Source organism: Epinephelus lanceolatus, chromosome 1 (genome assembly GCF_041903045.1).
Source record: "Epinephelus lanceolatus isolate andai-2023 chromosome 1, ASM4190304v1, whole genome shotgun sequence".
In the NCBI taxonomy this organism is placed as follows: domain Eukaryota; kingdom Metazoa; phylum Chordata; class Actinopteri; order Perciformes; family Serranidae; genus Epinephelus; species Epinephelus lanceolatus.
In genome coordinates, this window is record NC_135734.1 from 34549871 (window position 1) to 34563454 (window position 13584).

The window sequence follows — 13584 nt, forward strand, 5'->3', positions numbered from 1 at the left end:
CCACACACTGTATAGTATGTCAGTATAGTAGGATTTTAAAAATTGTCTGCATCAACATCTGGTAAATGTGTTGCTGAGGTACATTTATTTTGATGATTACTGAAAGTGTCCAGTGCAGATGTCGACATGTTTGACTGTGTTATTATGTACATGTATTATTGTTTTATCATTATATTGTTATAATGTGCTTAAGATCTAACCGGCTGTATTTTTCTGTTCTTTCTCGCAGCTTCTTAGACAGGATCGATGTGGTCAGGCAGAATGACTACACACCCACTGATCAGGTGAGATGCTCTACAGTCAAACACCTGCAGTATATTGAAACACTCTGTCTGCATCTGTGGTGCTAAAACTATTAGTCAGTTATTTGTTTAGCTGATTGACAGAAAATTAAGCGTCAAGAATTTTTTTATTTGATTTGATTTATCAAGAAAAAATGCCAAATATGGTGCTTTTTTACAGGAAGCATTTTGACTTGTCACAAACAGCACAGATATAGATAATTAAATTATCGATGGGTGAACTCTGTTTACTGTATCAATTTCAGGGTTCTGGTATTGTGTGTACTGCCTCACTGACTACGTTTATGTGCACAAAATATTACAGTTTTTGCCCTTATTCCAAAAAATATAAAAGTATTTCTAATAAGCTGTTTAAGCAGCTAATGAAAATGAATATTCCACTAATATTCCTGTTTACATGCAGCTGTACAAACTCTGATTTAGGTGCCTTAACATGTCATTTAACACGTCAAAATAACCTCAAGAGTTTCCTACCGGTGGCGGACTTGTTCAACCATGTGAACACAGCCTCCTTCTTTCATTCCTTCAGCCACCTTCTCGAAAATTTTGGCTCTACGATATTTGTGCATATCCAAAAACCTGTTGATATCCAAGTCTGTCACAATGTTAAAAAGTAGGTGTTTTTCTCCTTCTGAAAAGAAATGTGTGCTTTTTTTTGGGCATGCATCTCTTCCCCACAACCTTGCGAACTGTCGGCTGGTTGATTTATGTACAACATATCCATGACAACGCACATAGCTGACCGTAAAAAGGCAAGATGCTATGTGTCGCAAACTGCTGTAAAAACCCCAATTGAGACGAATATTCTTAATGCGCTGTGTACATATATGTCCAAAGAATGCTATTAAAACCTGAATAATACCAACATATCCCGCATTTCTTACTCAGAACATTTTGAAGTCGGAAAAAGGTTAATTTCGGAATATCTAAACAGAATATGATTTTTACCTGAGCCATATCAAATTACTGTCATGTTCGAAAAAAATAGTGGAATATTAGTGTGCATGCAATCGTAGCCACTGTCACTCTGTCATGGTTTACTGAAACAGTCATCATTAATGTTATTAGTAACATCTGTACATTCCTACTATGACAAGTCAAAATGTCCGCTGTGAAGATGGACTGTTGGCTGCGTCCCAAATCATTCCCTCGTTCACTCACTCACTGCTTCCTATATAACACACACTCAGTAGTATACTTTGTAGTTCACAGTTAATCAAGCGTTTGGACTCTTATAAATCAGCGTCATTTTGTGTCGTCCCTGACAGCTGTACAGTCACACAACTGTAATTTTTACATCCAGAAAATGTGAGGCATTGCATTGTGGGATTGTGAGCACAGAGCACCATGCACTCAACTTTTTTTTGTTCCATTGTTGGAGTTTTTGAAGCAACTATATAGCCCAGACATTTTATAGAGTTCAGACACAGTGTAAAAATAGTGCACTCACCTATTCTTGACAAATGGGGCCAAACCTTATTTTTGTGTTTGTGCCTTGACTATTAAACCTTGTAATGGGCCGACCTCCCAGTGATCAAATTTTAGCTATATAATGGATGTCAGAGGTAAGATCTGACAAGGTTGGTGTCTTATTGTGTTGACAAAAAGTTATATATTTATTCATTTTACAGCAGTTGTAGTGAGTAGCCATTTTATTTTTCAAAGTTGCTAAGAGTTCCCTTAATGCTAATCAAACTACTCCTTTTTAAACCTTAATTCTTATTTAGTTTGGATTTAGAAGGCTACAGAGTTGACATGTTCTGGTTGAGACACTCAATAGCAATATTATTTAATGACTTTACCAGTAAATAGAAAGCTTACTGGTACTTGAGCAGCATTCCCCTCTTTTTGGAAACCAGGAAGTGAGACAGGAGTCCTTATGATATAGCTAATACATTTTATGCTCGATTAAATTATGGTTTTTAGAAATTTGACAGACTTGACAAAACTCTGGGACACATTTTCATAAAAAATAAACTTTAAAACAAAGAAGATTAGCAGAACATTTTTACACCAATGGTATCAGTACAAACTGATTTTGAAGGCTTTTAACACATTTTTAATTATTTGAAGTTGTGAATTCTTGTCTGGGACAAATGTGTTTTCTGGCACTGGGTTTAGTTTACAAGTTTACAAGTTAAAAAAATGAAAGCAGATCAAAGTATTTTATAAATCATATTTTTTTCCTACATGTAAATCCTTTTATTATAATATTCCACCCCAAAGAATAATAATTCCGTTGATGAATTACAACTTAAAGGCTCTTATATTTTGGTGGGGCGTGATTTGTCAAGAATGGGTGAACTATATATTAAATAGGATGTGATTCAGACACAGTTTGTGTTTCCTGCTTCTCACTTATAAAGATTTGCTGCTTTTCTCTGTGAATATCTTCACTTTTGGACTGTTGGTCAGACAAAACTGAGAATTTGCTGTTTTATGATATCTTGCATAAACAATAAATGAATCATCGAAAGTGATTATTGACAGATTAAATAATAATGAATATATCTGTTGCTCTGTAATAAATTGTAATACTTAACATAAAGAAGCTGTCTTTATTTAATATTAAATACAGTATGACCTGAGTTAAGAGGAAGTTTAAATGATGCTTTGTTTATAGATGAAATGCCTATAAATTCAATAATAAATCATAAGAGTACTGAGTTTATCCATCCTTGTCCTCTGTTAATAATCCCGTCTTTATTACCTTGTTTTTCTTCTCTTTTGACACTCTTACGTCTGTCCTCCTGACATCTCTTTTCTACACCTCCCATGTCTGTATTTTTTTTTCTATATTTATCTTTAATGATCTTAACTCCATCCTGTGTGTCTCTATTTTTCAGGACCTGTTGAGATGCAGAGTGCTGACATCTGGGATCTTTGAGACACGATTTCAAATAGACAAAGTCAATTTCCAGTGAGTTACCTCAAAGTTTATTTATCACAGTGTTTGTGATAAAGTAAAAATCAGATGCAAATACAGAATATTCCCCTTTTTACTCTGCAAGTGAAACATCCAAAGATTAAATATTTGAAGGGCAATAAGCAATGTGAATTCCCAGGATGACAAATGAATCACCTTTTTATATAATTTGTTTTTAATTGATATTGAATATTAGGTCTCGTGAGGTCATGTGTTTTTTATTTGGTTGAGAAGGTCTTGTTTCTGTTTAGTAAACAGTGATGTCAGTATTTAAAGTCTTTGCTCCACTTTTGCAATGCACATTAACCTTTGAACTTCCTCTGTTTCACAGTATGTTTGATGTTGGAGGTCAGAGGGATGAACGTCGAAAATGGATCCAGTGTTTCAACGGTAGGTTATTTGGAGCTTGCTTCACTATTTATGAATTACTTAAAAATAATCAGTGACAATCAGTCATTAATTTAGTAATTTGTTATTGTTTATTGTTATTATTATTATTATTGTTTTGTGTCCAGGATTGTTTTCTAGTTTTTTTCCAGATGCATGTCTCAGTGTTTATTTATCTCTAAAGGTAATCAAGAGTGTTTGGTAGTTTTACTCCTCTTTAATGTGTTAATCATATCCTGTGGTGTGTGTGTGTGTGTGTGTGTGACACAGATGTGACAGCCATCATCTTCGTAGTGGCGAGTAGCAGCTACAACATGGTGATCAGAGAAGACAATCAGACCAACAGACTACAGGAAGCCCTCAACCTTTTCAAGAACATCTGGAACAACAGGTGAACATCAGCTTCCTGAAATTCAAAGTTTTATTTTTCTTTCTGGATTTATTAATCAAATATGAAACTAGTAGCACTCTCTCTCTCCCAGTTCATCCAGTGTATCAGTTTAAGGTGAAAAGGGAGAAATAAAAGGCATTCAGAAAATGCATATGGCACAAAGGGACATCTCGGGCAAGCACTGTTTTTTCCATCAGACCTTTCCTACCGCCTGCTTTGCACTTCCTGGTCACTAGCAACTAATCACTCTGATAAATGAGTCTCAACTATAAACATCAACACGCTCACTTTTAGGCGTTTACACACGGCAATAAACAAAGTTAGTATAGCTGAATGTTGTAAAAACGTGAGAGGAAAAATAGTGTCGTAATACAAACTAAAACAAACAAAACTGACACTAAACCTTGTTGGCTTGTTAACACAGCAGCTCCAATGACGTCACTCAGGTGAGACAAATCAAATTACATCAGAACGAAGCAAATAAACTCGTAGTGCAATAGACTGGCAAACTTATTATACAACAATGTGGGCTTTTTCACATACATTGATACTCTTTGGTAACTCTGGAGAGCTACTGATAACCACCAGGTTGTGTAATGGCTGACGCACTTCCTTTGTGCTGTAAATCGAGCCCTCATACCCGTTGGCAGAAAGTGAGACTTATAGAGAACCAGTCTACACACAGATGATGTCATTATTCTATAGCCATTACATTGTACTATTGGCATTTACCTAATAATGATAAGTCAAAGCAAAAACGTGAACCGTCATACGTCAGTGCTATTTACCAAAGGTTTTTCCTTTTTAAGACAAAATATGAGAGACATTTTAAACAAGTGCTGTGACGTACTGTACAAACAGGATTGAAAATTGAAACCAGGAAATATTCATGCTCAGGGTGCATGTATGTACAGTGGGAGAAGACAAAGTCCTCCTCTCCATGTGGGAACATATGGACTGTTTATGGCACGAGCATTAAGACCTTTTCAGCCCAGAGGAGTAAATGTTTCGAAGCCTGTTAAAACATAACACCACTTAAAAACTGGGGACTCCAGCAACAGACCTGTAACGTACTTTGGGTCCTGATCGAAAGTCCAAAGAAACCTGGCACTGAACTCGTCCTTCATTTCCCTCCGCAGGTGGCTACGGACCATTTCTGTAATCCTCTTCCTGAACAAACAGGACCTGCTCGCTGAGAAGGTTTTGGCAGGGAAATCTAAAATTGAGGAGTATTTCCCGGAGTTTGCACGCTACACTACACCTGATGATGGTAAGAGGCTGACACTGGTATCTGTGGGTGTCCAGTACATAACACACACACACATCAGTTTGTCTGTGGTCAAAACCGACGCTTTCAAATGATGAGTCAAAATACAACAATCTAGTTAAAAATCAGCTGAGGATTAAATATGAAGCTCTATCGTAACCAATAAGTAAAGTCTAATAGCACATTACATCAGCTTTACAGAATACCTTATTGAATTGGTCACAATATTCTTCATCATCCTTACGAGCTTTACCAGATGTGGCTCCTCATGGTGACGTATCCTGTTCAGCAGGAGGAGTGATGTGTTTAATGTCTTACTGTAAAAGAGAGACTTAATGGTGACCAGATTTTTTTCTTGTCAAACAGCAATACCAGAGCCAGGTGAGGATCCCCGCGTCACAAGGGCAAAGTACTTCATTCGGGATGAGTTTCTGGTACGTACAAAGCTCATGTTTTACCTGATCATTTTCATCAAACTTTATATTTTTTTATAATTTCACCAGGTCTGTTCACAGATCTGACAGTCCGCTAAATGTACATGTTGCCACCTGTATCACTGATTTAAAATCCTGTATAACTCAGTAGTGATTCATGAACTGGTTGTAGTTTGACAGAAGCAGCAACAGCAGTTAACAGAAAGTCAAAGACATCACAGTTTCATCCAAACTGTGCGACTGGCAAATGTTCTTCTTCTTCTTGGACGTGCCGTGCTAAATCAACACTAGTGAAAGTTCAGCACCAAAGATGTCACCAAAATCAAAACAGAAATCTCGCAGATGGCGATGTTCCTCTCAGTCACTGTGTTCAGAGGATATTTGCCTTCAAGATACTCTCAGTAACTTCAGTGGAAAGTCCAAACAGGGTAAAAGTGTGGATTAACAGTTGAATAGGAAACTACAAGTCATCAGTAAATGGTTGCGCTATCCTCTAAGTGGAATGCAACTTTACTGAACAGACTTAAACATTAACAGCTGAAATTGTAGTAAGAAAGTGTTGTGACAATATTTGATTTTCTATAATAAATAGTAAAATGCATCCAGTGTAAATCTATTCAGAGAACACATTAGGGGCATAACAGGTGGTGCTTATAGGGATACTTGAGTTCATCTGACAGGGCTGTGGAGGTACAGGACTCCCTAAAAACTTGGTGTATTACATGGATGGGTGTGGTTTTGGAGGACACAGCAGTGCACACTGTTGCGAGCTCCATGACCATCTCAGCCCATGCTCTGAGTGCACGTTAATACTTTATGTGATAATCTGCATGCACCTTTGTAAGAACACAGAACAAAAATCCTGAATTACTTTGCTCTGAGTGACAGAGTATGGGATGGTTTTATTTCTAAAACTCTGGAAATTAGGGAAGCAACACTGAATGATACACACATACAACATGAGATCAGTTTATTTGATGCATGTTAATAAGGCTCCATCGTTGCCATACATATTAAATTCTGTCATAGTTTTGTGATTACAGCTCGCTCTCATCTGATTTTAGTCACCAGCAGTCCAACACTACTGAACTGAGGCAGTTTGACCACACGTGAAATGCGAGTAAGATGCTGAAAAAGTCGAGCATCATTTTTGTTTCCCGTGAAAATATTTCATTTCGTGCAGCCTTAACTGAAAACTGTAAACAACTGCTCAACCGTCTGGCAAAGTATTTTTGCATGCTATAAAGGGGCTAATTGTAAGATTATTTTTGGTGCTTCGACTGAAAACTGTTTCAAAAACTCTGACTTAACTTCTTGTCTGACATTGCATATTTTAGTCCATCTAAATATCAATTTATTTTAGTTGTACTTACTTCCTGGTATAATGTTATGACTGACGTTGAATAACAGCAGTCGGAAAAAAGTCTGCAGGGAAGTCTAGTCACAGTTGCAGCTGTGTCAGCAGCACAGTGAGCCCAAATCTAAGGGTGTTTTTACATATAATTCTCTTCAAGCAAACCGAACTCAGTCCTCTGAAAGTGCACCAAAAAGTGGACCAACAGAGAAGGGACTCAGATCTTTTTGTGTTCACATTGTCAGATCATTTGAAAGAGGACTCAGTTCTCTTTCCTGGTCACACTATAGAATAAAATATATATTGACATAGTTTTGTTTTTACTTTGACGTTTGAGTTCTGTTCACTTCAGAGGGGTCTGACTTCTCTTGAAGTCTTCACTTGGCGCAAAAAAATGCTGAGTCACCGCTCCAAGCCTGTTTAGAGATCTGAAAAGGACCAAGTGTGAAAACACCCTAATTGTGTCTGCGTAAATTGATGATCACGAAAAATAAAAAAGTCTCTCGTAGGTTAAATTCTGGGCTTAAAGCAAAGATTAGGATAATAAACAGCTCTCTAGGTTATAGTTTTGTGAGTTTGTCCAAAAAGTGACAAGAGAAACCAGTGCAAAGACACGAGAATGCGCACCAGGTACACAACACTGTGTGACGCAGGAATTAAGGCACGTTTTCAGGGAGTCCTTCGTAGCTACATAAGACAGAACACCTCCAACACTAACATGTCTTTCCTTTGTGTCTTCTTCAGAGGATCAGCACAGCCAGCGGGGATGGACGGCATTACTGTTACCCCCACTTCACCTGCGCGGTCGACACAGAAAACATCCGCCGCGTCTTCAATGACTGTCGCGACATCATACAGCGGATGCACCTACGGCAGTACGAGCTCTTGTGATGGGCAGCGGCGTCTGGCCTACGTATCTACCTACCAACCTACCTATCTACCCCCCCACCCCCTCCCCCACTCCCTACAACCAGTTAGCCAATCACCCCCTCCACTTCTACCAACTTCACCAAACGACCGAGCCCTCGCCTCCATCTCGATACAGCTCCTACAGAACTTGTCCCACACAACTCCAGAAAAACAGTGGAAAGAGTTTTTCTAAAAAAAGGAAACACAGTTAAGGATCCACCAACATCATCTTCATCACCTATTAGCCAGGACTGACTGCTGTACTCAGCTACACTTTGACCCAGGAACGAGGGTCAGGACTGGAACCCCTCAGTGCAGGCTCTCCCTCCTTTAGCTCTCTTTCTCTCTCAGATATATCAACACACACACACACACACACACACACACTCGCAGGTACACACACACTACAGCGTAAGACATGCACAACCCTTCGACAGGTTTTAATGTCTCATATCTCACACACACACACACACACACACACACACACACAGATCCTTTAAAAGTCCTCCTGCTTTTAACAGTTACAGAGGCTGAATTAAATAATGCATCCTGAGAGAGAGGAGTTTATTCACCGCGTGCTGAAGACGACGACGACGGAGGAGGAGGAGGAGGAGGAGAAGAAGAGAACGATGGACACGGAGGGTGGCAAACTGATACAGAAAAGGGCTGTGAGCCTTTTTTTTGTTGCCCGAACAGACGGACTAATTGACTAACGGCTGCCTGTGGACGTGAGCGTGACTCGAACATAAGACCACACGGCTCACATGACCCGCTCTTCAAGAACCCCGATCGAGGAGGGACGGCAGAAAACAACAACAAAAAATGTCGAGGAAAAAAAAAAAAAAAAGAAATATCATACAATGCATAAATTCATGCATACCAGTGAACTTCATGCAGTGCAAAAAATCCAAGCTATATATATAGATATTTATATATGTGTGTATATAAATATGTATATATATAAATATAAATATTATATATTCCTGTAATAACACAAATCAACTTTTAAGTTTTTGTTAGTTTTTACCCCATGTTGTGTGTTGGTGTACACTGTGTGTGTGATCAGCCTTTGTGCACCATTTAATCCCCCCCCCCCCCCCCCCCCCCCCTCCTCTTCACCTACACACACACACATACATTTACAGCCTCGCCCCTTTGCCCCTGCTGCTATCTGACAACTACTCAACATGTGGAAAATAAAGAAGAGGTTTTATTTAATATGGAAAATAACAAAAGGAAAGCATGAAGAAGAAATGACTTGTCGAGACTGGATGCAACATTTTACCTGGGAACACACGCGCACACACACACACACACACACACACAAGCTTCAGCCCTCATCAGCCCCCCTTCCCTCCCCACACGACATCCTACCCCGCCACACACAACCACCTTTCGTCTTACTCTCTGACACCTCCCGCTCCCACTTCCTGTCCCCTCCCAGCTTTAAGTACGTCTGTCTTTATTTTACTGCTGGACTATTATTCTTGTACAGACTGTAAAATGTATTATTTTGTACAACTTTATTGAAGAAAAAAAATTAACTTGTAGAAGATCCCTGTGCCTTGATCACGACTGTACGTGTAAAAATGAGCTAATATGTAAGTTATGTTTCACTGCGCTGTACAGCTGGACGGGTCTGTCCCACCTCGTCCGTGCTGGCTCGCCCCTCCGCTGGAGGCTGGGGGGAGGGGCATCGGATCGGGGCGGAGGCCTTTCGTCTGTTGCTTAGTTTATTTTATTTTTTTTCTCCCCTCCCCAGATTTGTTTGTTCGTTGATTCATTTGTTTTGCTTTGACTCTCCTCTGGTTTATATAATAGGATTTGAAAAGAAAAAAAAATAAGAAAAAAAAAGATAATCAGACACACCACCTTAATGCTGTGTAGTGAAAGATACTGAACCCTAACACAATTTAATATATATAAAATATATTTCAGATTTTATATTTTATATATATGCACTGTACACTTATATCTATCCCCCCTTGTGAGCTGTCCCCCAGGTTTCCTTTGCTTTCTGTCAGTAACATCTGCATACATTTTTCGGAAGGTGGCGATTCTGGGTGCAATGGGATGGGTATTAATTTGTTTTTGTTTTGTTTTTTTTATTTTAATTTTATTTTAGCTTTAACTCTTTTGAAGGAGACGGAAATATCCAGTTGCAAAACATTGCTTGTTTCTACATAAACCAAATTCTTTTTGCTTAAACAAGAAGAAACAGTTGTATTAGTGTTTGGTTCATTCTCAGGCTGAGTTCACCAGATCCTCTCTACGTCTGCATCACACGCACTCATCTGCCAGTTTATTAGGTACGCCTGTCTTAAAGGTCCAGTGTGTAGGATTTAGAGGCATCTAGTGGTGAGGTTGTAGATTGCAACCAACTGAAACCTCTCCCATGTGCCAGCATATAATAGAGCTACAATGGCCGACGCAGAAACATGAACCACCCAGTCTAGAGCCAGTGTTTTGTTTGTCCTCTCTGGGCTACCGTAAAAACAACATGGCCGACTCCATGGAAGAGGACCTGCTCCGTTTGTAGGTATAAATAGTTCCTTCTAGTAATACAATAGTTCTTATTTTCAAGCTTATCTAGACCAATGAAAACAGTACTGAATATTATACTCTGTCTTTGCCAAAATATAACCCTAAATCCTACATGCTGGACCTTTAAAGCTCAGTCTAATATACTACAGTCCTACAGTGAATTCTTCTGTCATGAAGGTTATAATGTTCAATGAGAGGTGTTTCTTCTATTGTGCCCACTCCATTTATATCAGTGAGGGTAGACTAAATATTGGACAGACCTTTCTCTAAAACGATGCAATTAATATTTGTAAATTTAAATTACATAGCACTCACCAAAACCAGAGATCACAACGTGCTTTAAAAGAGAAAAAATATAGAAAATACGTACACAAATCAGGGTTCCTGCAGATCCTAAAAAAGTTTTAAAAGGTACTGAATTCATTCATCTAAAAATATGGATTTAATCGGTATTGAAATGTCTCTGATCAGTCTTTCAAAAGTCTTGAAATTGCTTAGACATGGGAAGTAGGATTTATATTATTTTTTCCTGACGTTGCACTGTAAAATTAAAAACAAAAAAAAAAACAAAACGGTAACTTCTATTGTTGAAAATAATCTACTGAAGGCCTCTTGCACTAACTATTATTTTTTCCTGACGTTGCACTGTAAAATTAAAAACAACAAAAAAAACAAAACGGTAACTTCTATTGTTGAAAATAATCTACTGAAGGCCTCTTGCACTAACTAATTACTGTAAAATTGGTCTTGAATTTCATTCAGTCTTCAATTTAACTTGTCTTTGTAGGAACCCTGATATAAAGTCATACACAAACACAACATGAGAAAAGTGGACTGTAAAAATTTAGATCAGTTAATACAAGCAACCTTTTTTTTTTTTTTTTTTTACCTGTGTACACAAATAAATATACACATGCAGACAAATTACCTAATTTAAGTAAGGTAATGAATACATGTACAACTACAGCCTCAGTAACAATAAAGTTCAGTCACCACCTGTGTTAAAAGTTTAAACAAAAACTGAACATTATAACATTTATGAAAGTAGGATTTCTTGTCGTCCTGTTGTATCAGACTGCGTTAGTTCTATCCTGGTGTACCTAACAAACTGGCAACAGAGTGTAAACTAATCTGTGTTTCTGACACTCGTCAGTCTGGAGGAATGTGACGGTTTTCACCTTGAAATTTTTGGCAAAGTCACTTCCTGCACAACTCACTCAACACGACACAAGGGATGAATTTCAGCGGAGCATACAGAAACAGTTAGGTCTGAAATTCTCTCGTCTCGATGACATCAGGGCCTTATTTTTCAAGTCTTGAGGTGTTGGAGTTGTTTAGCATAATACACTTATTAATTATAATTCACACATTCACACACTGACTGGCTTTCCTGGTACATGTTATCAACTGTATAGTTATTTAACTTCGTCAGAGAGATCTGAGTCCCCAGGTTTCCTTCTCTGGTTTAATCCTTCCAGATCTGCAGCAGTGATAATGTGAGAGAAGAGATCACATTCACTGTTTATTTTTGTGTCAACACCTCCTCACCTGTGTTCTCCTGAAGGCCTCCCACACAGGCTGCAGCAATAAGGGTTTAATTTTAGCTCAAAAAGAAGAAACTCCCATCTGCCTTTTTCTTTCTATTTTGGCATCAAGCGTTTTCAGTGTTTGTTGGGTTTTCCATGAGGAGAATTTTTCCTGTACATTTTGTACAAATACTTAAATTAGATGTTGGAGATTGACATATAGCAAAGTCACAACAACTCTGAGAGACACGCAAGTACATACATATCAGGGTATGAGATTTTAGATCCAGTTAAATGTACAATATGTTCAGTCAGTGACTTATTGTTTATGTCACTGTGTATTACAAAAGGAGCAACATTATGTAACATGCTATTCAAAAGCTATCCAAACTATACCACGGTTTTGAGATCGACCGACAAGCTCCTGAATGAAGACATGAAGACTGAGAAGAAGATTCAAATGTAAGAGATGAAGCTGCAGCGGAGGTTAAAGAGAAACAAACAGTGTCACGTGCTCGTCTCACGTTCGTAGAAACCTTGCTGACACTCCATCTGTTTCCTTGTTGGAGCAACAGGATTATGAGGTGAAGCAGGTAATTCCTCCTTGAGTAACAAGACCCACTGACACTTCCAGAGTTCCAGTGTATACGGGCCGACAGTCACCTCACAAAGAACTACGCTATTGTTTCACGATGGTTTAATATTACTCCTGTCAGTGTGAAGAATGGAGAAGTCTGTAATGGAAGGTGAAGCTCAGGTGAGGCCACACCTGTTAACATAAGACACAGGGAAATTGTATCATCTGCGGCAGTTTACAAGGGGCCTGCTGCATGTATTTAATCTGCATAGTATTGCACCACCCACTGTGTTGGAGTGACTGGGCTAACACTTTCAGCTAACGCCATACAAGTGACGTCAAAGGGTAAATCAGGACTCAGTCATGCAGGGTGGAAAACTGTCTATTAATTCAAACTTTGAAATACACTACATGGCCACAGGTATGTGGACACCTGAACATTACAACTATATGTGATTGTTGAACATCTCATTTAAAAGATATGGGCAATAATACACTGCTATAACAACCTCCACCCCTCTGGGAGGGCTCTCCTCACGGTTTTGGGATTTTGCTGCAAAAATTTTCTCATATTGAGGTCAGCCACCGATGTCAGGCGGTAAGTCTAGGTTCACAGTCAGCTTCCTTATTCATCCCTTGAAGTTGAGGCAAGTACTTCCACACCAAATGAGGAAAACCATTTGTTTATGAACCTCAGTTCATGCACAGGGACATTGATATATTGAAACAAGAATGAGTATTCCCCAAATTGTTGCCACGAAGTTGGAAACACACTTCCGTCAAAACCAGTTGTTGTCATTTTTTCAAGTAAAGGACCCCTAAATTGATATATATTGATATACATTTGATTAGATTTCACTTCGGGGACCTCCATCTTAAAACCTTTTGGTTGTTAGATATAATGAAGACCACAATTCTTTAGTTGCCATCAACATTTGAGGAGACAACCATGGAAGAATCGAAACCT

At 38.6% G+C, this 13584-nt stretch overlaps 1 protein-coding gene across 1 annotated transcript in view; it reads left to right on the top strand.

The window, feature by feature from the left end:
* Nucleotides 1-10188, top strand: part of LOC117257069 (guanine nucleotide-binding protein G(s) subunit alpha-like) — a 48245-nt gene extending 38057 nt beyond the window's left edge. Inside the window, exons 6-12 of the mRNA XM_033626946.2 lie at nt 230-284; nt 3149-3222; nt 3560-3618; nt 3886-4006; nt 5146-5276; nt 5640-5707; nt 7806-10188. Of these exons, the coding sequence (XP_033482837.1) occupies nt 230-284; nt 3149-3222; nt 3560-3618; nt 3886-4006; nt 5146-5276; nt 5640-5707; nt 7806-7952 (655 nt within the window). The 3' untranslated portion in view covers nt 7953-10188. The remainder of the gene's footprint in view (nt 1-229; nt 285-3148; nt 3223-3559; nt 3619-3885; nt 4007-5145; nt 5277-5639; nt 5708-7805) is intronic.
* Nucleotides 10189-13584: the final 3396 nt, after the last annotated feature.